General features: G+C 40.7%; 1 protein-coding gene across 3 annotated transcripts; it reads right to left on the bottom strand.

Annotated features, from left to right (window-relative positions):
• On the bottom strand, positions 7,514 to 26,132 carry TMEM26 (transmembrane protein 26). 3 transcript variants are annotated; one of them, XM_021399926.1, is made up of 7 exons: positions 25,898 to 26,132; positions 24,181 to 24,763; positions 19,658 to 19,736; positions 14,399 to 14,512; positions 13,703 to 13,923; positions 12,594 to 12,670; positions 7,514 to 10,463 (listed from the first exon to the last, which is right to left on the bottom strand). In XM_021399926.1, exons 2-7 carry the CDS (start codon positions 24,369 to 24,371, stop codon positions 10,039 to 10,041), a joined length of 1,107 nt encoding a protein of 368 aa, XP_021255601.1. In that variant the 5' UTR covers positions 24,372 to 24,763; positions 25,898 to 26,132; the 3' UTR covers positions 7,514 to 10,038. The 3 variants fall into 3 exon arrangements, with proteins under 3 accessions (XP_021255601.1, XP_021255603.1, XP_021255602.1); XM_021399928.1 differs by lacking the exons at positions 19,658 to 19,736; positions 24,181 to 24,763; positions 25,898 to 26,132 and adding exons at positions 14,622 to 14,828; positions 16,454 to 16,504; positions 16,880 to 18,856; XM_021399927.1 differs by lacking the exons at positions 19,658 to 19,736; positions 24,181 to 24,763; positions 25,898 to 26,132 and adding exons at positions 14,622 to 14,828; positions 16,454 to 18,856.

Here is a 27,994-nt window from a genome sequence, read left to right on the forward strand (position 1 = left end):
GCAAGTGAAAGGCTTAGTTGTACATCATTGTATGTAACTGAGTGAAACTTCCCTGCAGTGCTGTCTATTCCCACATGTGCCCCTCTGACTATTTGCTTCTCCTTTCAAGCAGTAGCTATATCCACAGTAATACTGGCTTCCTCCAGGACAAGTGTGCCTGTGGAGCATTTTCTCTTGCTCTCCTTAATGAGTGTTCCCAGGTGTTGTGACATGCAGTGGAAAGGCTGTGGTGCTTGGGCTCTTCTCACTTTTTTTTCCCCATTTTTCCTGAGCCTGAGGTCCATCTTTCATAAATGACTGTATTTACTAAGGGGTTCTTGTCCACCAGACTCCTAGGCGTAGGAGCAAAGGGATGAGAGTGAACTCTCAGGACACAAACAGAAGGTAGAATGAAGAGGAATAATTTCTCTTGTTGCCACCATAATGCAGTAAAGGAATTATTTATTAAAGACTTGTAGATGGTAAGATCCTGCTTCCTATTAAAGCAATTTACAGTAACTCGCATTCTAGAATTAATCTTCAGTGCTCTAATTTGAGTGGAATAGACCTTTAAAACACAAGCGTACTTGTGTAAAACATTTTCTGGAAGAAACAGTTATGTTAAGAAAACAATGCTATACAAGTCTTCCTTTTCTTGGTAATTTTGAAAAGATATTTCTTATATTCAACTGATGAAGCATTGGGAAAGGCTCTCATTTCTTAATTATGTTATTGTTAAGTGTGTTGCCTGGTTATTTTCTTGGGAATTGCTGCATGGCATTAAGCACCACAGTAAATTTTCAAGAAATAAGAAAAAAGCTTTTTCCAAACCTAGTTTTACGACATTGACTGTCTCTGGCCCAGTGCACTTCTTGTGTTTCATTTCTTTCCGCAGTGGAAAAAATGATGTAGCTGTTCGGTTTTTATTGGGAAAGAATCTGATGGAAGTAATGTTGGAGGTAACATAGTTGGGAGAAAATAAACGTCTGTTTAAACGTCTATTCCCTCCTAATTGCAAGTCCTTTTGGAAGTAGTAGAAAATTGTATCCAGGCAGACTTGGTTTTACTTTCAAGCAGATAAATGTTGGTTACTGTGATGCACAGGCTGCAGACAGAGTGTGAAGGTTGAGCGTCTCCTCCAGAAGCCAGAAGGCTGCTCCATCGTAGTGGTGAGCCCAGGGCAAGCATGCTAGACAGCCCCTTTACTTCAAGGGTTTTCCTTTGTGCAGTGATAGAACTCTGGTTTTCCGTTTGCATGTTTATGCCTTATTTCAGTGTTTGCTTGGACAGTGATGTATAATTCTACTTACTAGCCTCAAAAGATTTGCCAAATTTTATCATCTTTTGATATCAAATTTCTTTCATTCTTCTTATATGTCAAAGGGATTGTTCTGCTTCTAAGATCTCTTTTGAACATGTATACTTACTGCAGGTTATAATTATTGACTTTATTTTATAATTATTTTTTATCTGCAAGGTTTTTTGGCATCAAATCTTTGCTACTACATTGAGCCTTTCTACATCGGAATTCATATTTCTTTGTAATGCAACCTTACAGTCAGTATCTTATGAGTAAAAGCAGTTGTCACTGAATCCAGAGAAGAACCCTGTATCTTTAGTCTGATTAGCTTTCAGTTCTCAGCGCTTATCATTCAAATAAAGGCATCAAGATCTGAACCTCATTTATGTGAATATATTTGCTGGAGTTTGATACACTTGTAACTTTGCCACATTTTATTAATTTATGGATTCAAGGACATGGTGATGGGGCTTTTAAAGTGCCCTTAGGCCCCTGCATTTGTGCCTGTTTCTCACCTCTAACGGTCCCAATTGCTAATTTAAATCAGCTTCTCTCCTCATCATCTTTTTTGACAGGTTTGTGTTACAATCCTTGGTGCATATTCTGCAGCTGTGGTACATCTTAATTTGTTTTTGTGCACAGTCAGGACATCTTTGGCTGTCAGACTTAGTGTTTAGATTTATTCTCAGCATTTCTCTCAATCCATTTGTTCTAATACTTGAAAAATGACAGTACTTTGAAAAGAGATGGGAGGAACTGCCCAAGACAATGTGATAGAATTGGGATAAAATATTTCATAGGAGGCATATACAGACTAAGTGTATTTAATAAAGATGATTATTATCAATGACTTTTAAACCTTTAAAAGAACATCGTAGTTCTATTGTAGTATTTGTGTCTCAAGAATGAAGTTTTATCCTTGTTCTGTACATGCAAGTAGTAGCAGTCCCTACAGGGTTGTGACACACTGTGCTTTAAGGGAATGCATTAGGTGTAATCAGCTATGGCTGCTGCAGAGTGTGTTTGCTACGCTTTGAAATCAGTATTAGCATTAGCTGATGGTGTGCTCTAAGAGGACCTCAGCTCTCATCTAATCAGTTTAAACTTTGACAAATATAACCAAAGGGAAAAATAGAGGGATCTTAGTCTCGTTAGGTCTGTTTTCAAGCTAAGGATCTGCAAAATCTTTGCTTGATTTGTCTAAATGTTTGTGGATTTCTCTAACTTGGCATGTATTAGTCGCTTAAGAATTCCCAAGCAGTTCAGACTGTCCTTTATAACCACCACTATGCTTTGACTCTATTTTATTCTTCTTGCTTTTTTTTCCCTCAAGACTACACACTGCAATGGAACACTGTACAGGGTACAAAAATTTACATAACAGAGTGATGAGTGTATTCATCCTTCTAGAACATACTCTGCTGCACCCCAACTACCTTGTAATATAGGAATTGCCATAGTAACTACTCATTTCTTATTGATTAGGTGGTTAAAAATTCTCATAATATACAAACAGAGTAACTTGCTGGCATATGGCTTCAGGCTACCCCTGTGGCAACTCTTAGGCATTCTCTACTTTTTCTGCATGTAGGAGGATTTTATTTTTTATTTTTTAAATGAATTAGTATTCCTTGGATTTGGTCACAAAGTAGTCTTTTCTGCCACAACAGCTTAAATTGTAAGTTAAACTTGGCATCAAGCTTACAAGGCAGAATAGAAGCCAATACAAGTTAATTATTGGATTAAGACAGCTAGATTTCACCTCAGTGTGAAATCTGGAAGGAGAAAGGGAAGGAAAGAAGAGGCTTCTTGTTCTCCCTCACTCAGGGACAAAGCTAACCACTTTGCTGACCCCTACCAAATAAAAGAGGATACTATTGTTTGGCAGTCATGATAAATCTGTTTGGATGATGCTTCTGACCCCATTAGAATCAATTGCAAGATAAACTAAGTACTGTTTTTAGTAATACTATAGACATGGTGATAGTCTTCTGCGGTGGCTTTGTGAATGCATACTGAAAGCAGGATTAGGGCTGTAGTGAGTTATGGTGGCTGACAGCTGTCTTGGTTCATGTATTGCTGTTGCTGAATGTACTGTTATTTCTTACAAGCCCGAAAGATGCTCCAGCAAAACTTCTACCATGTTTATTTTGAAAGACAAGCTTTTTGTGAATTCTATCAGGGGACTGAAACTGCAAAGCACTTAGGCAGGATGCCAGATAAAATTTAAGCCCAACACTCTTCAAATGTGAAGCGTCAGTTTACTCATAATAATATAAAGAGGAAGAACAGCAACACTGAGCTAGGTTTTTTGTTTTTGTTTTGTTTTGTTTTTAACTCTGTAAAGGCAATTCCAAAGCTGTTTGGGATGCTTCTGTGATACTTAGATGTTGGCTATGATCCGTTCTGTCTGATTATTCCAGGATACTATTAGCTTACTATAAAGGAGACTGAAGACTTCAGAGCAATTTTCAGTTTAATTATCACAGGTGGTAACCATGCATGCCTGCTTTGACTCCAGCCCTCTCCACCTTCCAAAGTTTGAAATTCTGGGTTAGGGCATTGTTTCTTATATTGTACCACCTTTCTGCTCCTATATTTTTACTTATGGTCTGACAGCCTTATTTCAAACGTCGTATGACCTTAAGAATGCCTGAGGGAGTTCTTAATCCATAGGGCTGCAGGAAATGACGCTGCCATTTCAATAAGCTAGCCTTTCAGAGAGGCTGCTCAGGAAAACATGCTTCTCTTTGTAGTAGGTTGCAAACAAATGGAGGAAGCTCTTTGGCAGCCACTGATACTTCCAGCCTTTAGCAGGAGAAAATAGGCTAGGCTATTCTTAATCTTTGATTGGCCTGAACTCTTGAGTGCTTTTGTAGAAGCTTGTGCAGACAGCAGTGGGAAGTTCAGTGGTCAGTGTCTTTTGTCTGTGTACCAAGATCTGGACGACAGGCCCAGAACACAGCCTGAAATACAGACAATAAAAGAACAGCAGTATGTAGAATATGATGTAAGAGTTTAAACTGGTAATTCTTTCTTTTCTCTCCCACCCCCTTAATATTTTTGCTTTTTCTGCCATTGTGACCATTTTTATTACCTCACTATTACAGATCAGGAATGTTCTATCTTCCTCTGTAAAGAAGGGCTTTAGTATTATTCTTGAAAGGCTTCTATCCTCGTACAACAGCATGGAGAAAGACACAGAACTGAACCCAAATACTAGAGGGCCAACTGCTCTCAAATATGATGATTCAGAGCTTGTCTGTTTTCGATTGACATAGACATTTGGTTAAAGGAACAGCCTGGTGCAGTTCTAGATGCTAGTGTTCTGTTGTAAATGGTTTTCAGGGTATTTGGGGATCTTACTGTCTGAAGGATATCAAAAATATGTAGGTTGGTGTTGATCAAACATAACATGCATAACTCAAAGTGGCAGGCAGGCATCATCCGAAAAATATCTCAAATCTTCTGTACGCATATTTTTATATTCCCATAAAACTGGGACAGAAACAAAAGCACTATTGATTTTTTTTTCTTTTTTTTGTACTTTCCGCCAAGTATTTTTAGGGTTTGGCTTTCTTCTTGCTTTTTGTCAAGTGTGGAACAGTAGATGATAAAATTGTCATATAGGTCACACACTGTTTCAGATCAGACAGTGAATGGAAGATTCTCTTAGAAAAGAATCCAAATGTACTTTGGTTTTGGTTGTGTTTTTGTTTGTTTGTTTGTTTTCTATCCTACACTAGAGCTGGTAATTTCAAAAGCATTACTTTTCCTGGAAATGAGTTATTCCATGACTGCTATGCGTTCCACCTGCATGATGTAAAGCAGGAATTCATACATTATGCACTGCAGAGAATCTAAAATAGAGATTTCCTGGACATGCTTACAATACGCAGACTGAACCTCAACTTTCTCCCCAAGGTTTGACTTCTGTAGTTTCTACTGCAGAACGGCTTCAGTTAGAAAGCATTAAACTTCCCTGCCTTGTGTTCCCTTGCACTCCCCTTGTATAATCAAGTGGTCAGCCAAAATTCAGACCTACTGTTCTGACAGGGTTATGGAAAGATCGGGGATCTTTCTTTATGCTATTTTAAAATGGCACTACTCGAGATAGGGAGAGGAGAAACCATATTTAGTCATACAGCAGCCAGTCAGAATACTGTCCTGTGGTCAGAAAAACTGTACTGATCCACTGATTTGTATGTACAGTTTGACAGCTACCTACAAGAAAATAATAGCAAAATCTTTGCAAATGTGGTCAACTGAGTATTCCAAACCAATATTTTTGTTTCATTTCAAAGCTGAAAAGATGCATTAATCATTTCCAAAGGTTAAAAAAACTATTTTTGAGGGGGAAATAATGATTAGGTAGTTTTCATCAACTGAGGAAACCTGTGTGGAAATAATATATTTCGGGATCTTAAAAAAACTTTGAAAATTGGTATGCTGTTCCAAGAGTACTGTATGCCTAGTATTTGGAGCCCTAAGCTTAAAGCATTGTTAACATTCAGGCACTTCTGTGTTTTCTGTAAGTGCGGAGTATTTTCATTACCAGTCTCACACGCTGTAACAAATAAAAATCTGCACATATTAGACATAGCCAGGTATCTATCTAAATGCATACATGTATTTGTGTGCATTTATTCAGTCTTCTCTGGGACTACCCTGTGATTTGTATGTTTGGAAGCAAAGGGTCTTTCTGAGAGAGGACAAATCTATCCAAAGCAGGGAGGAGTTTACTGCAGTAATTGTGCACTTTCAAAGCAATGGCTGTAGTCAGAATCTGGCCTAAGTAATTAACTTAATGATGGGGAAGAAAAGCAGTGTCTGGAAAATATAATTAATTGAAACATATAACATTCATGTCTTGCATTACATTCTATCTTGAATTACAGTAAATCGGCAGCTGTGCCTGAGGTAACTGCCTTTTATTTTCAAAATAAAGTTGGAATTTTTAAAAAAGTAATTGAATGTTTTCTTCCATTTCCACGTGGTCCCAGAAAATATAGTACAGTAAAAATACCAGCAGAAATGCAATAAAATAATGGTTACTGTTGCTTTTGATTATTTTTTGTTGTTGGTTTGTCTTTTTTTCTTTTTTTGGCTCAGAGTTATGATCTTATTTGAGCCAAAGTCCAAAAGAAAGGAGGAATACATTTTAGCTGAGGAAAAGACAAGTGGCAAAACAGTTTAATGATGTTTAATATATAAGAGCTGCTCCAAAAGCAATGCCTCCTTTTTTATGATGTTGGCCCATGACATCAGAGGTGGATGTTGCTGCTATAGCAGTAGGGGTTGAACCTTCCCACCAATATTCCATTACACTTCATTGCTGTGTGACAAATGGCAGCAAAGAGGCAGTCTGACAGAATGGCATCTGACATGCAAGGGCAAATGAAGTAAAGGGGTGGAATTGAATTCCTCTGTGTGGAAAAAATAGCACTCACTGGCATTCATCAACACTTGCTTAATGTTTCTGGAGACCAACAGTGGATGTGAGAGCAGCGAGGTGATGGGTGGTGTGCTTCAGCAGTGGCAACAGCAACAGTGGGTCATGTCTGCTGGTGCAGATTTCCACAAGCGTAGCATGCAGCTCTTGTTCATCACTGGTGAAAATGCATAGCTGCTGGTGGGGACCATGTTGAAAAATGTGTTACATGCTCTTTGTATTTCTTGTAGTTTTCATGGAAATAAATAGAAGGAAGTACTTTTGGAGCAAACTACATAGAATAATCTAAAAGGACAAAGCAGGAACAATGAGAATAAATAACTGTAACAGCTAGATATCTGTTTGCCCAAGAGATTTAGTAATGTAATTCTTCTGACTCAGGAGTAAATAACAGTTAAGACAGATGTTCTGAAAGCCTACCATTTGGAAGGGTTGAATTTTCCAAATTCTTAAAGTTTACTGCAGCATTTCCTGAATAACAAACATAACACCAGTTGTCAGATCTTCAAGAGAATACATTCTACCACTTGCATAGTGTGGTGCTCTGAAAGGAACCAGTATGACACTATGGCTCCCTGCACCCAGCAGCAGTTCAACTAACTCAATCTGCTGCAAAAACAGCTGTTGTCCTCCCTCTCAAGAAATTTGCAAGAGGAAAATGAAGATGGTTTCCAATTGGGATTTGCTGCTGTGACCAAATGTAGAACTCACTAGACTTCTTAATTACCATCCAGTCTTCTCAATGAATTAGAAACGCACTCTGTCTGTCATTCCTTTTGCTACCTGGCACGTGTGATTTCCCCTCTGCACGCAGGCAGGAGGGTGGGCTGCCCACCATTTAAGTGATTTGTTTGTATATCTGTTTTTTCTTTTTTTCCCCTTGCTTTTAAGCAATCTGCCTTCACCCATAAGGTGGGAAGGAAAAAGGATGTCCAAATCTGTTCTATCCTAAGCATGAGGGTGGATCTAGTCTATTTTGTATCTGTCTGAATGATGATGGAATCTACTAAAGAACCTAGCATTGCAGTGAGTTATTCTCAAAGTAAGTCTGATTAAGAGCTTTACTGCTGTTTAAAATGAAACAGCCTGAAGACCAGGAAATATAGTTCTTTGTATAATACTCCTGCTGTAACTAGTCTTTGTATTGCTGACCCCAGAGGACCTTGTATTTGCTGCCGGCTGAGCCTGGTAGGCAGCTTGTTGTTGAACTAAGCCTTTAAATAGGTAGCAAGTACTTCTTGCAATTTTTTTGCTGGTGAATTTCAAATGATGTTCTAGGAAGATCAGTACACTTCAAATTAGTTAGCAAAGATCCTTTTAACAGGGTAATTACTACATCAGCAAGTGGTAAACCCAATGAATGTGAGTAGATCTGGCTTGCATCAACAAAAAAGGGATGTTACAGTGCTTACCAGCTGATTCTAAATGCATCTTGGTGTGAAAGGCTTTAGACAACACAGTTGGTCAGCAGCAGAACTTTATCTTCCTTGGCTATAAAAGTCACATTCAACTCTAAATATGTCAACCTTACAAGCGGTTATAATGTATATGTAAACGGCGATAGACTTTTCTTCCTTCTGCTGGAAAGAGGCTCAAAATGAGAAAAGCAGGAAGTGTTGCATGTTTTTACTAAGGTGCAAGTAGTAGAAGGGGCTATGAGTGCAGAAGACTTGTTTCTTTATGGCTGTGCATTTTCTTCTGTCCTAGTGAAGGGGCCTAATCCAGCATAGAACAGATTACAAGGTTTAACAGTTTACACATTCAAACACAGGTTCACATGTTTGGGAAATTTTTAAATAGGTTCATTGTTAAATAGGTACATCTTTCAGAGAATAAATATGTCACTGCTTATCAGTCTAATAAGCATATCACTGCTGTGGTGGCAGTAACACTTTAATGCATTCCTAAACAGATTCTGTATTTTAGATAGCTGAGGCCCTAGGTAAAACTGGGATTGCTTCGTATAGGAAATTACCTTAATTAGGTCACTTCCTATTTGTGAGGTCTTTTTATTAACATGCTTTTCTGATCTCATTAAGAGTGGATGCAGAAATCTGTAGAAAGCACCTGCCATTTTCAGTGAGCATATGATTTTGGGACAGGTTTTCAAAACTTATTTATCTTTAGAGCTAAGCCCGACAAGGTCATTGGTCTTAAATTGATGTAAAGTGTTCCTGGAAGAAATGAATCACGTCCTATGTTATTTATCCCAAACATAGAAGTAAATGCATGACTAAATGCCATTTCTTAAAAACAGACCTTGAAACTAAATTGGCCAAATGATTCCATGAGATTTCGTGGTGCTTCATGAAATGTGAAGCACAAGTCAGAATCCTTTTGTCTAGATGGCACTGCTCATGTTTGACAGGACAATTTTCTTTCTCGTTAGATGGTATGCCTGAGTCAGGACACTTTAAAATAATAATAAAAAGCTATAAAATGGCAACACTTTAAAAATCCGCCCTGATCAAACACGGTGTAACAGGAAAAAAAAATAACAAGTTTCTTTTTTCTGGGTTTATATATATATATATTTATGTATGTGTTCTGACTAGTAGAAATACAAAGGCAAGTACCTCTGTAGACAATGACTAGGTGACAAACAGGTCTTTGGGGATTTTCCCATATTTTTAATACATCTATTTATTTGTAAGGTTTAGATTACTCAGACTATGCAGGCCCTAAGAGACAGTCTTTTTTTGTGTCATTTCATGGTGTTTTGTAACTGAAAATCCAGCCAGAAATGAGGTAACATTTAGTGAAGCTTTTCCTAACTTTTCTGAATGAACGATGTTTAGATGTCATAGTAACAGCAGGAATCTGTCATGCCCATTCCCTTGCATGTCTGCAGTTGTCACTGCTGAAGCTGCTGCTACGCACGGTGATCATAATGTTCATCTTAGCCATAGCTCAACCACTGAAGTAGGGCTAAATGCTTCTATGTTTCCTCTATTCCACTGAGATAGGCTTATCCTTCTATCTGAATACAGGCAAATACATACGTTAGCAAAGTGCCACCAAAGATTACAACCAACTTTGTTTGCGTGCCAAACCTTTCTTGCTACTACAAACTATGGCTACAAAATCCCTGTGAATAATATAGTAGGGAACTGGTCAAAACCCTCCAAAATCCAACATGATACGAAATATCCCATTTCAATGTTTTTTTTCCTTCACAAATTTCCCCTACAGTTTAGAAGAAATTATTAATCTCTTAGTGGAAGAGATGATTTGTGCTCAAAGTCAGTTTCACCATAGAAACAGGCCCTTCTGAAGAAGCTGAGAAATGCAATTGGTCTTGAGTCAATCACTGTGCTTTCTGGTCTTCCAATGGAGCTTGGGATTCCTCTCTCAGTGGAAAAGCAACACACTCTTTCATTTCGGCATCCTGCTCAGCAGTAGCATGAGTAGTGGCTTCATAAGGCTCACAAGGGCAACAGCCAACTTCTCCTTTCCTGCTCTTCTGCAGAATAGTAGCACGAAAGTCTAATGTTATCACTGCCAAACGATACAGTTGTAAGATCACAACTAAGATGTTCTTAGCTGTAAAAAACACCAGCATCTGGTTGAATATTCGAAAGTGCCCCATCAGGATTGAACGCACAATGAAGAAGGGTCCATCCTGTATGAACAAGCTGACCCCAATGTTCCACAGCTCTGCACTGTACCTGCACAGCAGCAGGCTAGGAATCTGTCTGCTTGATGCAGTTGGTTTGCAGCCAATATGCTGTACTGGAAATAAAACATATGGGTTAAAACAACTCTCTTTAAACTTAGCCAGGACTGGGCTAAAGGGCAGCTTTTAGGTAGCTTGGATGATAAATGCATTCAAATGTGAACAATTCAACATAAATCATATCCCATTTCTGGGATCTTAAGTTAAGCAGGCAATTACATATTCTGTCAAAAAGGACCAAAAGCCACTTCCCCTTTTCTATCCCACAAAGCGATCAGTATTTATACACTTTAAATCAAGAAAGAGAAGTAGTTCACTTAATTTTTCTACAACAACTTCCCCAGATACTTTTCTGCTAAATCAACATGCTAAGCTAATATGCATTGTTAGGAAAGAAAAAACACCTTGAATGAGAGCATCCTGGAGCCATAGCACTTCTGCTGGTTCCAAGAGAAGACCTTGCTTTTAAGAGATTCAGCTGCAGGCTGTTGCCCTTCCCACGTAGCACAATAAGAATAGGTCACGTTTGGTGGGAGGCAGTATCAAGCATTATGGGCAGGAAGAATCTGTAGTCACTGCTTGCCATGTAAGACTTAAGCGATGGGAACCTGTTCTTAGCCTTCTGGGCATCAAATTGTGTGCAACTGCTGGAACCTGTGTGGATGTGTCTCCTTTACCTAAAGGGGCAGTTGTGAGCTGGAATGCTTTTGGTGGCATGGTGTCTAGAGAGGGGTCATAGAACAGCTTTGTATGTTGTAGGTATGGCTGCATGTAATGAAAATTCGTGAAGCTAAACTAACCTATTTCCCTGGCAATGGGATTACATTAGTATAAAACCCCTAGTTACTGTGATGCGGTAACAACCACCAAGTAGTACAGCTTACCAAAATAACTCAATTGTTTGAGGTAGCACTGGGAAAAGAAAAAAAGATGGGACTCAAGAGTGGAAAACGAGTTGTAGAAGGGGAAACACTTGTGCACCTTTAAGGGAATATATTTCATCAGTAACAAAAAATTCTAGTTGTGATGAATTGCAACATTTTGTTTTTTCAGGAGATGAGTAGCTGAAATATTTTCCCACCTTCAAAACTGAAAACAAAGCCTAATGTTGTCCACAAAGAGAAAGCTAATGAAAAATGCTAGGAATCATTTCTCATTATTACTTTATTTGGTCATTATTGTAATTGGTGTGAACCCAGTCATCAATTTTATATAAGATGCTGGTAAGGATAACTTATCTTTGGACTGATGTAGTTGACTTGCAAACCTGTTGATATCAGAGGCCAAAATGGTTGAAGTAGACTTTCATTATCTCCTTTGACCTAAAGAAGCCTGCCTGCAGGCAAATACGAGCCCAAGTTAGCTGGATGTTGGGCCTTTTAGTATAGGATAAGAATATACAGTCCTAAAATAGTATGGTCCTGCATGTTCCCTGTGATCAGGTAATATGTCCTGTGATAACCTCTTGAGAGCCTGTGACGTCTGTGCTTAGGCTGTGCTGTTCCTTGTGAATGCTGCTTGCTCATTTCTCTTTAGTGTCTAGTATAATCTCCCCAGACTGGAACCAGGATAGAATCCAAGGCCAGATCTGTTTGTTTACAAGGGTGGATAGTGATAGGACAAGGGGGAATGGTTTTAAACTAAGACAGGGGAAATTTAGGTTAGACATTAGGAGGAAGTTTTTCACTCAGAGAGTGGTAACGCACTGGAACGGGTTGCCCAGGGAGGTTGTTGATGCCCCGTCCCTGGAGGCATTCAAGGCGAGGCTGGATGTGGCTCTGGGCAGCCTGGTCTAGTGGTTGGCAACCCTGCACACAGCAGGTGGGTTGAAACTCGATGATCTTTGAGGTCCTTTTCAACCCAGGCCATTCTATGATCTAACTCAGGAGCTAACACAGCAAAATTTACAGCAATAACAGGCAACTAGAGCAATGCTTCAATGCTGCAGTTCCATTTTTTTTCTGGAAGTAGTATTTTATCAGGGAGATAGAGGTTAGCCAGAAACAAGTGTTTCTTCGAAAGATACCACAATAGGCTTTCTTCAGAAAGCATCATTGTCTTTGTCAGATGAATAGCTCTCCAGTGGAAGTCCTGGATATAGCCTGTAGCCTATGCACAATCAGAAGATATGCCAGCAAAACCTTAAAGCACATGTTCTCATTTCTTGTCTGTGTGCAAGTACTAACCTGCAAGATCAAGTGGAAACTGTAACATACTCCAGGTCCATACAGCAAGAATTGCATTTATGAGAACATAATTCTTCCTATAGGAGGAGAAAAAGTAACAGTGAAAATGCAATTTCCTTATGTGTTAATAAAAAATGTTTTCTGTAGTATTTGGAATGTCATTTAAAGGGAGGTTGAGCAAAACAGTGATTAATGCATGCTTCCAAGAGGTACTAGTAATACTGAGGAAAACAGAGGCACTTTTTGGCGTGGAATTTTTGCTGTTCAGTCCGCATGTTCCAGCTGTACAATTACACTAAATTCCTGCTGCCAATGTTATAAGTCGATGAAAAAATCTCTACTTTGAGCCAGAGTCTATCCTTGTAATGATTACATATTCCCTGCAAGCCTGAAGCTTCTCTTCCAAGTCAGAAGGACCTCTTTCCCTGCTATAAAGCCTTTTCCATGATATTAAAACATAAAATAGAAAATTGAAGCTTCTGCAAGAGAACCTCTTCTGCGATTCTTTCTCCTTGTGATGGATGTTCACAATTCAGCTCTCACTGCTGTGAGGGGGAGATGGGCTTACATTCCCTGGAAGAGATTGCAGTGTTGGAAATTCACACCAGAACTAGGCTGTTCCCTTTTTTCTTATCTTTGAACACTGCTGTTCTGTTGTGAAGAAGAAACTACAAATGAAATAACCAAAGAATCTACTTGGATAATGAGTCACTAAAGCAAACTCTAGTTGCTTCCATGTCAGTCTAAAACAATTCATTAACCTGAGAAGTTTGTGTATCCAGAGTTTCAGATGCTGTAGCTGTATGACCTGATGCCACATGGCAGTTACACTAGTTGTTTGGCTTTTTGTACCATTTTGTTGTGATGAATGTGATGTGCTTCTCTGTTAGCAATGGATGAGTAATCTCTAACAAAGCTCATAGGACTGTTACATCTATTACAGCAGAAAGCCAAGGGTAGGAAAACAGAGCCCTTGAACATAGCCTTCTGTTATCTGATGGAATACAATTCCAGTGGTCTGGATGTCACAGACAGCACAAACAAAGCTTCTAACTAAACACATCTCTTTTGCAATGTGCAAACCATTTATGTCAGCAAATAGTCCTTACCGCACATCCTCAATGTCCAGGGTTTCACTAGCAAATTCAAGTATATCTGCTGCTGTTCCTACAAACATGAGAAGCAGCTGGGACAACTGGTCCCGGGTGATTTCAACCCCAATGGGAAGAAGCCATCTCCCAACCACTAGAAGGAGTAGAAAAGTCTGGTGGAGGGCCAGGGTCCATACAGTCTCACAGATTGTGGAGAGCTGATTCACGAAGACTTTAGCCTGTTTAAAACACAACAACATTAACATGCTGTAACTTCAGGAGACTTAACATTAAGGATGGCATTAGTCCTTCAGCCTGCCTTTGATCTCCTTCACAATGCATTAGAGGAAATCATTTCTATGTGGTGGGTGTAATTTGAAAAAGGTATATTAATACCAATTTTGGGTAATGAGTACTGATTCTTTCTCCATACTTTTTTTCCTGTTATCATTTTTTAGCTATTATCATTTGCAGAACCATCATCCAAACACTCTAAATTCAGTTGGATTTTGAGGAGAACAGTATGAGACTTCCTACCAGCAGGTGTTAGGTCTTGGCAAGATGTCGGCCACTTTTACCATGTGGCTTTGTGAAACTAATCTTTTTTTTGTTCACTGTTTAAGGAGATTGCCCAAATAGACATACAGTCCTCTCCAATTGCTTTTTCCCAACATTTCGTAAGTTCTTTACTAGGAACAGGGAAAGGTGTCTCACCGTCCGAATGATGTGGTGATCTATTCTCTCGCTTCCGTGACTGCTGTCTGGAGACTGATTGATGTCTTGGTTGGTGACGTTCAACTGAACAGCTTCAGGCTCATTACTACAATACTGTTGCGAACAAGAACATCACATATGCATTAACATCGTGCATGGGGAGCGGCCTGCAGTCTTGATGGTGGATGTTTACAAAGGTACATGCTTGCTCTGAGTGTAATACCCCTCTTGTGCAGAAGGGAGGAATTCCTCTTCTGCAGACAGGAGAGATGTGTTGGTAGACCCCTGGGAAGCTGTAGGATTGTTCTGCAGAAGCAGATATAAATTCAAAGGCTGACGGAGTGGGTGACACCATTGCTCTGCTAAAACTGCACTCTGCCTGCAGCTCTCTTCAACAGGCTGCTGGGTTTCCTATATTGTCTCTTTCTGCCTAGAATGGTAGAGTAGGGTAAAAATTGGTCAGTCTTCTATCTTATGCTTACAGTCAGAGTCTCTGTATCCAAACTTGCTTTCCAAGTATCTGTTATTCGCCTCTACTGTCCAGAATAAATTCTCTAAAACTGCAGTTGTTTTGTTCTTCTGTGATTTCCCTCAAGGCTGCAATGAATAGAGTTGAGCTGTGAGGGCATTTGGGTTGTATTTCCCCTCTTCCTTTCCCTGCAACTTTGCCTATTTTGCAGGAAGTTCATAATGTGAGAGATGAGATTCAGGAATAACTAGGAAAAATGAGTCTGTGATGTTGCCTGCCCCTGCAGAGTACAAAAACTAGTGCTTTAGTTTTTGCAGACGTTGGATCCTGTGGGAAAGTAAACGTTGGCTAAAGCGTACTGCTGGGTGCAGTGCAGTGACTCAGCAGTGGGAGGTGCACCGCTTTCTGTCTTTGTCCCACAGCTGCTCCTGGGGTATCTGGGGCCTGGCTACTAACATCTGTCTTCATAACAGCCCTTACCATTTCATTCTAATAAGGGGTAATTAGAAAATCAAACCAGGCTGTCACAAAAGACTTCTATTCTGCTCTACTTGTGCCAGAGAACACCAAATGATTTGCATTTCTCCACTGGGCCCCCCACCATTTTATTACATGAGGAGTCATTTTCTGCAACAATTGGAATGTTTGAGCAGCTCTATTCAGCGTAATGCCTGCCAATAGATGGGCAACATTTTCCAGCAAATGTCACAGTCTAAAAAATTTCAGATCCCCCTTTACTTTGTCTCTGATAATACTGCTCATATCTGAGCAAGTGCTGCCTCTTGCCTGTGTAGATAAATTGAGTGACTTCCTGTAGCCTGAAAAATCTGGAAAAAAAAGTCAGTGCTTGTTGCTTTTAGAATTGGTGATAAAGACTCTGAAACTGAATGCATGGCATATTTGCACAGTGGGTGTGACAGCACTGAAGGATTGTCACCGAGAAGTTGGGGAAATATTTCCATTTGGAGAAGGGAGGTCTTGAAATTCTGGGTATGGAAACAGGGACAGGCAGGGGCTGGGACTCTGCCTAGCTGTTGCCTTGTGGGGCTGATCTCCCAGATTGTCCCCACAGGTTGCTCCCACATAGCCTGCTGCAGGCTTGTTTTGTTTTCTAGCTGCACACAAGCACGGAGAATGATTAAGAAAATAAGTTCACTATATTTGTGTCTTTCATAGGCTCTAATATGCAATTTTTGAAACCATTCTTGACTTAATGGGGGATGCACGGCTCCATGAACATTGACCAAACAGTGCTCTTCAGAGCCAGATCTGAATCTCTCTGCCTGCAGGCTGGCAATGGAGAACTGCATCTGCAGAGTCAGGCATTTGAATCGACCTCTAATTTTAATTTAAGTAGGTTCCTCACTTGTTTTGGTTTGTTCATCTGAATATTTATTAAGTGGTGATTGTGGTGGTGATTCACTTGGAAGTTTGGAAAAGAGCCTTTATTTTATATCATGTATATGCATGTAAATAGGCCTGTTGGTGCCAGGCATATCTGCCTAGCTAATTATGTAGATGACTTAATGGGAATGTGACAAGAAGAAGCGAGTACTAAGCTTCATCGGCAGATGAACATGACTTACCTGCTTAGCTCTACAGCCTTGTTACTCATAAGTGTCCAAATGTGTGCATAGCTGAACAAAAGTGCTTAATGTTTACAGTGCAAAAATAAAAGGGAAGAAATTGTACACATCTAACAGAAATTCTAGCTAGGTTTACTTCTTTTGTTTCTTATGAAATGAAGCTTATATTCCTCTTGATTTATAAAACATCATCAAAATGGAAACTGTTTTGCATGACATATTTTCCTAGTGCCCAGCCTGCAAAGATCTTGCTGGTGGCTCAGGGGGACCCCCTGAAATACTGAACTAATTCAGCAATTTTCTATTTGCTTCTTATTCAGTGCCAGATAGAAATGAGGTCAGCTAAAACTTTTTGCAGCAGACCCAGCACTGAGGTGATAAAATTGCTGCTGGAACAGCAGGGCAGAGTGCCCTCAGCCCTGTTACCATGTGGAAGCTGACAGCCCCTGCCAAGCAACAGGTACCCTTCGCTCTGCATCGCTGGAAGCAGTGTGGCTGTTGCTATGGCAACACACGTGATGTCAAATTCAGTACTGTGACTTTGCTTCACTTTGTTCCTGCTAGAAAGCTGAAATGTAACGCAGGGAGAAAAGATTGCTTAAGCTGTCTTCCCTATTGAGGAGGACAGTGGGTGCAGGAGGGGAGACATGGTGCATGGTATCTTTTCTGGAAGAGTGATACAGAGGAATTTTAGTTGGTAAGAGAAATCTCATGTCAGAATGAGGCTGAGGAAATGGGCAGGAAAACTGATCATTTCCTTAGTAATTAAATATATTTAAATGGTTTACCAAGTATCCATCTTACTGTTGAGCAGACGCTTGCACTGAATACTGTCCTGGCAGTCAGGTAACCTCTGCTAAAGGCGGTCAGCTTGTGCTTTGTGGCAGTAACACACAAGGTGTTTGAAAAGCTAAGAGGCATTTGTTCTTCTGAGGTCTTACGCATTATTAAGAATGATTATTATTTTTTAATGGAATAAATGGTTTTAATTTTCTTGCCACTCTGTTTTGCTGACAGCAATTTCTTTTGCTCGATACGATTTAATTTATTTTATAGAGTCTCTCCCAAAGATGCATTTCATCCCCAAATACTTCACTGTAAAGCAGTACTTTCTGTGCAGTCGGTATTCCACTTTGATAGATGAATGGGATTACTTCTGTCCAGTTCTGCAGTACTTGGAGGCAGAACTGCCTCAACCTTCAGGAGAGACTGTGCATTAGCACATGCCTTAAATAACAGCATCAGCGCAAGCAGTTGATGTTTCCTCATAGGTATTCAACAAGAGATCAAAGTTCTGTTACCTTAAAGACCACAAAGTGTTCTGATGGTATGCGTAGAAAATGTATGGACCCATTCTGTTATTATTTTAATAAGGAAAACATCAGCAAAACTTTCCCTTGAAGAATAGTACTTATCTGGGTGCTGTTTGATATTGTTATGAGGGCTGCTCCCCTTCTAGAGGTACTGCTTTTGAATCTGTTAGATTGTGCATTTCCAGAACTCTCTATCCTATTTCTCTAGGTATAAACTAAGCTGTTAACTTGATATACTCCCTCTTTAATTCACAGTAACAGTATATCAATAAGAACAAAGTATGCCATGTTCTAACATCATTTTGGGAAATAAACTGCTGCCTCTGACTACAGAATTAGCCTGTTTTGTGGACCAAATTTAACTATGACAAATGTTCTCAATATCCACGTTACCTGTCTGTGTCTGTTGAAGGAGATTTGGCAAAACAAGAAGACAATAAATTCCTGCTGCTGAATTTAGAAAAAGCCTCAGGCATTTTCAGTGTAAACACAATTTTGAATATTTGATTACACTTTTGTGGGCTCTAACAATGTTTCAAAGGAGAAAATAAGGGACTGTGTCTCCTTACTCTAATTTATGTATCTTCTTCTATCACTTTATCTTTTGTTCCTACCAGCTCATTTTCTGCCAGGGTTGTGCAGATCCTGGGGCATGCAAAAACCCCCTTTTCACTACATGGAAGTTCTATGGGGACTTGCAGGCAGCTGGCACAGGGCAGGGGCTCACTCGCTCGGCATGGGCTACAGGGCTTTGTCTTCACCCTAACTGGTAACCCCAGCTGCACAGGAACCATTGCCTTTTAAATTGCTGCCACACATTTGGACCCTGAAGTGGAATCCAGACACCCCTTCCCAGATGACTGTACAGCACAAACAGAGAAATTACCACAACAGTTAATCTGTGGTAGCAATCTGTGAATATTCTCCTAGACTGCAGTAATCACGCGGTAATTTAAGAGCCTTTTAATTGATAGCTACCTCAATTTTGGCTTGCTTGGAGTTGTGATACCTGCCTGTAAATACTGTAAAACTCATATTTTATTTTACAAAGGCCTCTAAAGCAATGAAATGTGTCAACAGTTTACGGGCGTTAGGCCTGATTCCGTGACAAAGGGGACGGGGGACCCAAGGGCCCACGTCCCGGGAAAAGGGGAAAGGGGAAAAGGGTAGGGAGATGGCCCTGAGAGCAAAGAACAGCGGTAACAATCTGAGGAGAAACAAACTAATTTACTAAATAAAATATCGGAATGCAAAACAACACACTATAATACAATATAATTACAATTTAAGCTGATAAATCCAACACAGAGAGAGAGAATGTCCCAAAGTCAAGGTAGGCCTTACTCTACTACCGACGATAAGACGGCTGGAGAGCGAGGTGCTGCCAAGACGAGAGACGGCGGAAAAAGGGACGAGGTCTCGTGATCTGCAAGTTTTTATACTGCGAGCTTCTATCTTTTCCCTCCGACTGGAAAATGGTAACAAAGGAGCAAAGTACCGTGGGGACTGTAGTAGTCCTTCTCTTCTGAGAACTAGGTATGTCCACTACATGATGTTATGATGTGGAATACCAATAACCGAAAATCACAAAACCATGACAGAAATGCTTTCACCATCCTGAGCAAGATTCAAGCTGGTAACCTAGGGCTGAAATGCTGTATTTCATACTCCTAGTCTTAAGTTCCTCAGCCAAATACAAATAGTCTCATTTTATCTAGGAAAGAGGTTCTTTACTTGATATTAGGAAATGCACAGTGGTCCATAGTCCCAGCCAGACTGGGAGGCCCTCCAGCATAAATGGAAAATTGGATCAAGGTCTGGCACTTATGCCTAAATCCAGCCCATCAGATAATAAATTTCAAGCCAGTCCATCATGTTTCATAATAAATACCTGTGTCCCATGGTGAATTTCCAGTAGCCATAATGATGGTACTATGCAAATCAGATACAAAAAGATTGCTGGGGAAAACCTGCAAAGGAAAAGATAGCTTGGTATTATATCACATCATAAACATCTTGTATTCTCTATCATTATCTCAATTGGGCCTGGAGAATTCTACTTACATTACAGTTCACAGTGGGCTGTAACTGCAAATAAGAGGTGCAATTCTTGCTGAATTCCTCACACTGTCAGTGTTATGAATTATAGTTGCTCAGGTTTTTTTTGGTTTTTTTTTTGGTAAATCTAAGATCATATGTAGTTTATTTAAAATCTCTTTTGAAAAACTACCCAAGTATTTTAGCTGTTTGTATTTCCATCATGGCATTCTCTGTATTTAAAACAAACTAACAAAAAGGTCTAGCTAATGTGCTCTTTTAGATCTCAAGAAGGATGAATCATAGAATTACTTGAGTTGGAAGGGACCTATGAGGGTCATCTGAACAAATTCCCCTACAATGAACAGGGATATCTGCAGTTACAGTCATTCCACTGAATGGTGCTGGGATAAAGGCAGAATCCTGGTGTCACAGAAAAGGTGGAAACAGCTTCAGTTTGCTGAAAACAAACATTTCTTCAGTTTGATTTTTCAGTGCAGGCTAAAACGATTTTATGAAAATAGTACTTGCCCTGCTTCCTCCGCTTGTGCTGGCAATTGTCTAATCTTTTTAGGATTTCTCTCTCTAGTTCCTGTTTCTTGTCACTCTCTTGTATAACTTGTGATGGTGAAGCTTTATGATCTAAAGCTTCTTGATCTGAGTTTATTCAGACGTACTAGAAAAGTTTCATGACTACTCCTGCAAGTACTGATTCTTGTGAGGATTGCTGATGTTACAGTGTCAGTGGATGAAGGAAGAGCAACTGACGTCATCTACCTGGACTTGTGCAAAGCATTTGACACTGTCCCGCATGACATCCTGGTCGCCAAATTGGAGAAAAATGGATGTGATGGATAGACCACTTTCTGGATAAGGAATTGGCTGGATAGTCGCACTCTTGAGAGTTGCAGTCAATAGCTCAATGTCCAAGTGGAGACTGCGGATGAGTGGCATTCCTCTGGGATTGGTGTTGGGACCAGTGTTATTTAACATCTTTGTAGGTGACATGGACAGTGGGATTGAGTGCACCCTCAGCAAGTTAGCAGATGACACCAAGCTAAGTAGTGCAGCTGACACACTAGAGGGAAGGGATGCCATTCAGAGTGACCTGGACAGGCTCAAGAGGTGGGTCCATGCCAACCTCATGAAGTTCAACAAGGCCAAGTGCAAGGTCCTGCACCTGCGTTGGGGCAATCCCGAGCACAGATACAGGTTGGGCAGAGAATGGCTTGAGAGCAGCCCTGAGAAGAGTTTGGGGGTGTTGGTTGATGAGAGATTCAACATGAGCTGGCAATGTGCACTTGCAGCCCAGAATACCAACTGTATCCTGGGTTGCATCAAGAGAAGTGTGACCAGCAGGATAAGAGAGGTGATTCTGCCTCTCTGCTTTGCTCTTGTGAGGCCCCACCCGCGTCCATTTCTGGGGCCCCAACATAAGAAGGACATGGAGTTGTTGGAGCAGGTCCAGAGGAGGGCCACGAAGATGATCAGAGGGCTAAAGCAACTCCCCTATGAGGACAGGCTGAGAGACCTGGGGCTCTTCAGCCTACAGAAGAGAAGGCTCCATGGGGATCTTATAGCAGCCTTCCAGTACCTGAAGGGGGGCCTACAGGAAAGCTGGAGAGGGACTTTTATAAGGACATGTAGTGACAGGACAAGAGGCAATGGCTTTAAACTGGAAGAGGGTAGATTTAGACTGGGTATTAGGAAGAAATTCTTTACTCTGAGTAGTAGAGCGGTGAGACACTGAATGGGTTGCCCAGAGAGGTTGTGGATGCCCCCTCCCTGGAAGCATTCAAGGCCAGGCTGGATGGGACTGTGAACAACCTGGTCTAGTGGGAGGTGTCCCTGCCTACAGCAGAGGGTGTTGGAACTAGGTGATCTTAAAGGTCCCTTCCAACCCAAACCATTCTATGATTCTATATTTTCCTATAAAGCATGTGACTATGTATTTATTCATTTTGCAATTCTTATCCTTTTGGACTAGGAATGAGGCTGTCCAATGCCAGCCCTGCCATAGTACAGAGTGAGCATCACAGCAATGCTTCCGAGAGTCCCATGTACCACATGTATGCCTCATGTAGAGCAGCGAGGACAGCTTCAGAATGCTTGTTTGGTTCCCTCTGTCCTGTCATCAGCACGTGTGGCAGTGAACATAAATTGCTTATAATTGTGTAACTGCAGCAATGTTTTGGTCAAATGTAATTGGATGTATTGTTAGCTCATATCCAGAATGTACCTTTATTTTTGTAATAATGACTTTTTCAGAGGAGCTTGTTTTGAGAAGAAAAACAACCAAATATCCTGCTGCTCAGGAAAACGTCTAGATTGCTGAACTGCTCTGAAAAGTTTTGGTCAATCCCTCTAAGTAAGGTAGTCCTGAGTTGTTGTGTGGTGTTTGGTTTTTATGGTTAGTTTGTGTTTCCTTTTTTTAGTTTTGGTTCCTCTTGAGGTTAGAAGGTGTGTTTGTTTGTTTTCCTCTTCCTGAAGTTAGTGATTCTGTGGGGTTTTAGCCTAGTTACTTTTGGGAGAGAACACACCTCTCAACTGAATGGGAGGACTACTTTATTTTCTAGTATTTCCTATAGGACTTGAGCACATGAGAAATCCATCCAGCTGGCAAGTTAGCAATGCTGAGCTAATGATAGCAGATCTGGCCAGAAAAGTTCAGGAGCCTTAACCCTGCCTTTCTTTCAGAAGGAGCACTGTATAGCAAATATTAGTTGGCCAGGCGCACAATATTACTCTTTCTCCACATGTTCTATTTAATTTTTTCTGCTGATGTAATAAGCAACTGTATTTTGTCAATACTGTATGGAGAGCATGCGAGGCTTCTGGAGGCAGGAGAGTTCTGTGGTACAGACTGTCCTTTGCCTGCATTAGTAGACATGTATGGAGGCTTTTCTATACGTGCACGTGATACTACTTGCTCTGAATGTGGGTGTTTTCCACCAGAGCAGAAAGTTATCCTGTTGTGATTAGACGCTGCCCGTTTGTCTGCAGTTCTCACCTACAACATAATTTACTGTGCTTCTTAGAGTGCTGGACCATATCCATTTTCCTTCTAGCTAAATTTAGCCCATACATCTAGCACACATTCATTAAAAAGAATCTGCTTTCTGTATCTGTTTTTTTCTGATTGTCCAAAAATGGACTTAGCAAGCGTGCCTTCATGAAGTGTCTGCTGCCTCTTCCTCACCCCAGTGAATTGGGTCTGTTCACTCTGCCTCTGATTTACACGTGCTCTGCTGCCGTTAAATTTTCCTGTATCCCAGAAATCATCACTGCTTTTATTACATTTAAATTTAGAGTATGGAACACTTGTGAGAATTGTCATACAACACTGCTTCTGTTATAATGAGTTTCACAGGTTGCAATAGACAGAAATATAAGGTCATGGAAATCACTAGGGTTTTTTTTTTGTTGTTTGTTTGTTTGTTGTTGTTGTTTTGTTGTTTTTTTTTTTTTACCTTGAATTTGTCCAAGTAACACTGGGACAAAAAAGCTGCAGTTTGAAGTTTTTACAAAAAAAAGGTCCTAATGAAACCTGGACAATTAGTTAGGTGACTGCTTCCCTTTCACCAAGCATTTGTTTTGGCTGTCTGACTGTGCTGATGAGCTGTAGATGAGTGCAGTCATTCCTTACATACGTGTAAAAACCCAAGTGCTTGGGCTAATTCTGCTGTGACTAAATTATTTTGTTCATTTCTCAGGCAGTCTTTCCTGCATAAAGGCTTCCCTCTGGAATAGCCTCTTACATCCAAATCCAAATACTTAACTTTTACTGGGAGAGTTCTTGCTGCACATCTTTTATTTGACGCTGAGCTTTTGTTCATGCACTAGCATGGTAATAGCACTGTTGTGGGTAGCAGGGACAGAGAATGCAGTCCCAGGCAATGAGATGCCTGCCAGAAAATGGCTGGCTGGGTGAGAGGTGGGGGGCCCCTGGCATCTCTCAGCCTGTACTCCTGACAGGCTGTGGCATTGTGATGCCCAGTGACGCTCCCAGGGAGCGTGTGCCCCCGCTTCCCCAGCCCCCTGGATTGGCGGCTCCAGAACATGTAGCTGTTGCCTGCAGCGAAGTTCCCACATCTTTCAGCTGTTAGTGCACGCTCAGTACTGTACAAAGAGTGGTTTCCAAGTAGTCTATTGCAAAGCTGACCCTCTTGAAAGCCCTCTGGGTTTGGCCACAGACTAGCCAGGGCTTCACCATTTTTTCACCACCCCACGTGCTGCAGGAAGGAGACCGCAGCCCCCTTAAAGTGTGGCAGAAAGAAGCCAGGGCAGCTCTGCTCACAGGCAGCAGCCCCACGTCTGCAGCAAAGTACATGCAAAGAAGCAAGAGGGGCTCCATCGGAGCCAGCAGGATATGCTCACCATTTGTAGCCTCTGCCTTGCTTAAACTTGAGCGTGAGCCCTGTCTCCAGGCAGAGGAGAAGATTGAGCAGTGCCAGCAGCCAGTACTTGGGTTCTTTCTTCACTTCAGTCACTCTCCAGACCCCGATGAGGGAGTGCAACACGAACAGCAGGCGAGTAACAAGAGCGTTGAGCAGAACCATCAGCTCCATCCCGGCCCAGTCCCGCTCCACTCTCCCCACACGCGGGCCCAGTGCCTTTTAGGAGCCCAGAGAAGCTGCCCTGGGAATCACTGCAAAGCCTGCACACCGCAGGCACGCAGCTTTTTCCTCTCCCATCTCCACAAAGGGGCCCATTATAACAAAAAAGAAACGGTATTGCCCCTCCCCCAGACTTCCTGAAAACTTTTTGGAGAGAAGAAAAAAAAAAAAGCTCACGCTTCCAAGCTGTAGTGCTTTGCAGTGTTCGGTGCAGCTCTGACCACACTGAGCAGGAAGGGTTTGTGCATGTCCCCCCACTGTCATCTCAGGGACTGAAGGCCAGGGAAACTGCATGCTCGCCCAGCTCCCATTTTCTTCCCACCTCTGCTTGCTGCTCTTATCTCCTAGATTTCCAGCAAAGAGACAAAGTGTAAGAAACATTATTAATTTGAATCTTCCTTGCTAAAACTTCCACTCCATTGCTGGTGCTGCAAAAACCTCCTTCCTCTCCCCTCCCCACAAAAGCTTTACTTCATATTTGGGAACTTTTGAAACTATTCATTTAACATTGCAATAAGGAAAGCAGAGGCAGCTATGTACTTCAGTATTGGAATCTCTGTGTGCAGACACATCGGTGTGGTGATTAGTGTTGAGCCAGCTGATTGATTAAATTTCAGCACTCGTTAGCTTTTCTAACTTGCATTGACTTTAATTTAACTAATGTATTGAATAATCTTCAACCTGCTTCAGGATGAAGAAGCAACCCCAGTGTGAGGAATTCCATAAATCAGACCGAAATCTGGGCTTACACCAATGTTACCCAATAAGCCGATAGGGTCAAATACAAAAGACACATTTGAGTTTGACTGTTAAGTCTGCTACCTCTGGAGTGAGCTTCAGTATCTCCTGGGGGAACAGTTTATAACGTACAGAGTACAGTAAGAGTTGTTTTGACATTTCTCATGGTAGCTAAAATTTTTATTTGAATTTACACTTCTGAAACTGAAATGTCATCTGGATGAAAATTGTTACTTGCTCTGGTTTTGTGTTTGTTTCATGCCAAAGCACTGAAGCTGAGGTATGCTACTGTAAAATACAAAGACAGATTGGAATATGTGGAACCTGCTATGACCCTCCAAAGGCCTAACTTCCTTGCTGATTTAAAAACACTGTTCTACTTTAAAGATATGGAGATGTTTGTCTGAAAGTTGCGACCTTTCTAAGAAGAAATTTTCCTCAAAGGTTTCTCACAATGAAGCCAAGCCTCTTCCTCCACAAACTGCTCACACCAGTGCTGTCCAGCTGATATCCTTGGGGCTGGAGGGATAAGGGGGAGTAGAATCCTGAAAAATAACCCTGCCCAGAAAAAGGAAGACCAAAGATCCTTCCCTCAGTGTCCCTCACTCAGGAAATGCCTGAGTAAATAAATGGGCTGTGCAGTGTGCCTTTTTGAAACAACAAAATCATATTCCTTGTGCTTAGACGAAAATAAATTCAAGGGCCTGCCACTGATAATCACCTGCAAACAGACACCCTACCATATCGTGTTGTGAGGACTATTGGTTCATAGCCCTTCCGCTGGTGTTAAGGTCAAACGTAACTGAAAAGGAAACAGGGAACAGACAGAACTGAGATAGTTTAAACAAGATACTCCTCTGTGTGAGTGCTTGGTGCCTAAGAAATGACATGAGGGCAACTCTGTTCTAATTGTTCATGGAGTTTCTGACATCACAGACACATCATAAACTTGGAAAGATGATCAGTAGGAGAGACCAATCCCACGATAGCATGTGTTCAGGAAAGATGCAGTGAGATTTCCTGGTAGGTCAGTAATTCTTTGTGTTTAAAAATATCTTAGAGTTTAACTGTTTAACAAGATAATCCCATCAATGGACAATCCAGACCTCACATGGGTGGAAGTCCCAAACAAAAGAAGGAACCTAATATTGACTTTATATTATATTTGTCTGGCTGACCAGTGGGCCATGATGGCAACAGAGGGCTGTGTAAAGGGAGGAATTTAGAATAGTGTGAGTCATCCGTAGCTGTTTAGAAAGGGCAATAATTACATCCAGTCATGACAGAGATAGACTTTTAGATGTCTCAGTAGTTGTTTTGTGGAACAGCTGGTTCAGGAGTTCATTGAAGGCAACCTTTGAGAAGAAATACCACTGAGGAAGTTAAAATGGGGTGCTGTGATTCAGTCTAGAGGAGAGAAAACTGAGAAGAGATGGAAATGTCCAAGTGAGCTGCTGCAGGGAGCAGGCCCATACGTCAGGAATAACAGCAGTTTAGTTGATCACACTTTGGGGCAGAGAGCTGACTGGAAGATCTCTAGAGGTTTCTCCAAGTCTTATCTCCTAGGGCTCTAAGGTTTATTTCTGTATTATCTAATCATTGTCTCATGTCTGTGAGGAAGTTTCTTGTTTAAATTAAATCTACTTTATTTTACTTCCAGTAGGAGTTCTTCAAGAGAAGGAATCTGTTTCCAAATACAAGACTTCAAGCTGAATAATTATGGCAGCCTTGTAACTGCCACATGTTATGATCTCTTTAACAGCCATGTTGAAAAAAATGGGAATGATTCAGTTCTACATGTGAAATAAAAAATAAGTCCAGTTTTGGAAAGGAAAGCCTGACTCTTGCAACACGGGGAGAGACAAATCTTTCAAAACAAGAGATGTGCTAGAAAGTACAAGCTAGATTAGTAAGGGTGTGAAGGAAATGGATAAAGGAGTGAAAAAACAATATAAAGAGATTAGTTCTCCAGTAAAGAGCCAATATGACTGTAAAAGCATTAAAACCCCTGCAGGAGATATACTGAAGACTCTGCCCTGGATTAGAATTTGATATAAAATAACTGAAGTTACACAATTTCTATGCCATTTGTAGCTGAGTTAATAGCATGTGTTCCTGGAGGATTACAGTCAATGATTAAGGAAATTAGGTTTTGTTTGAATTTAATTTAGTTGTATAAAGCTGCTACAATAATTTACACCTTTGATATTTAATATTTAATAGCCCACATCTTAAAAGAATTCAAGATATGGAAGTGCCATTATATATTGAAATATTATCCCCATAAGTCGTTTATATTTGCTAGCTGATAAGAATGTTCATCAGCTAGATGAGCTCAACAGGAGCTACTTGATTAAAAAAAACAACAGTGCAGCAGTTTGACAGATGGTGGTGGGGAAATCTTTCTGTACCTGTTATCGAGGTACAGAAATCATAATACATTTACATAGAACTTTGCACTCTCAGTTATGGTAATCAATAGATATACCTCTGATGGCTTTCTTTCATTGAGTTTTCAAGTTTATGACTTCATGAACATTATAAACTCTGTTTCTTATTTCTTACAAGTGTTTTTCTTGCCTCCATTCCTTTTTCTTTTCCTTTTAAAGAATATTTTCATTACTCTCCAATTTAGCAAGCCAGCCTGTCTCTGTTCAGAGGAAAAGGGGCATGTAAAAGAACATCCTAGACTGAAAATCCAGCCTTTTAGAAAGAGAGGTGAAAGTACTTATTACGTGGGCATGGGTGTATGATGAATACTAGGTCCCCAGCCACAGCATCAGGTGGTGCATGCTGGCAGAGCTCCATTGACATCAAAGCTCAGCAGCCCCAAAGTA

The sequence above is a fragment of the Numida meleagris genome, chromosome 5 (genome assembly GCF_002078875.1).
Source record: "Numida meleagris isolate 19003 breed g44 Domestic line chromosome 5, NumMel1.0, whole genome shotgun sequence".
Taxonomy (NCBI): Eukaryota; Metazoa; Chordata; class Aves; order Galliformes; family Numididae; genus Numida; species Numida meleagris.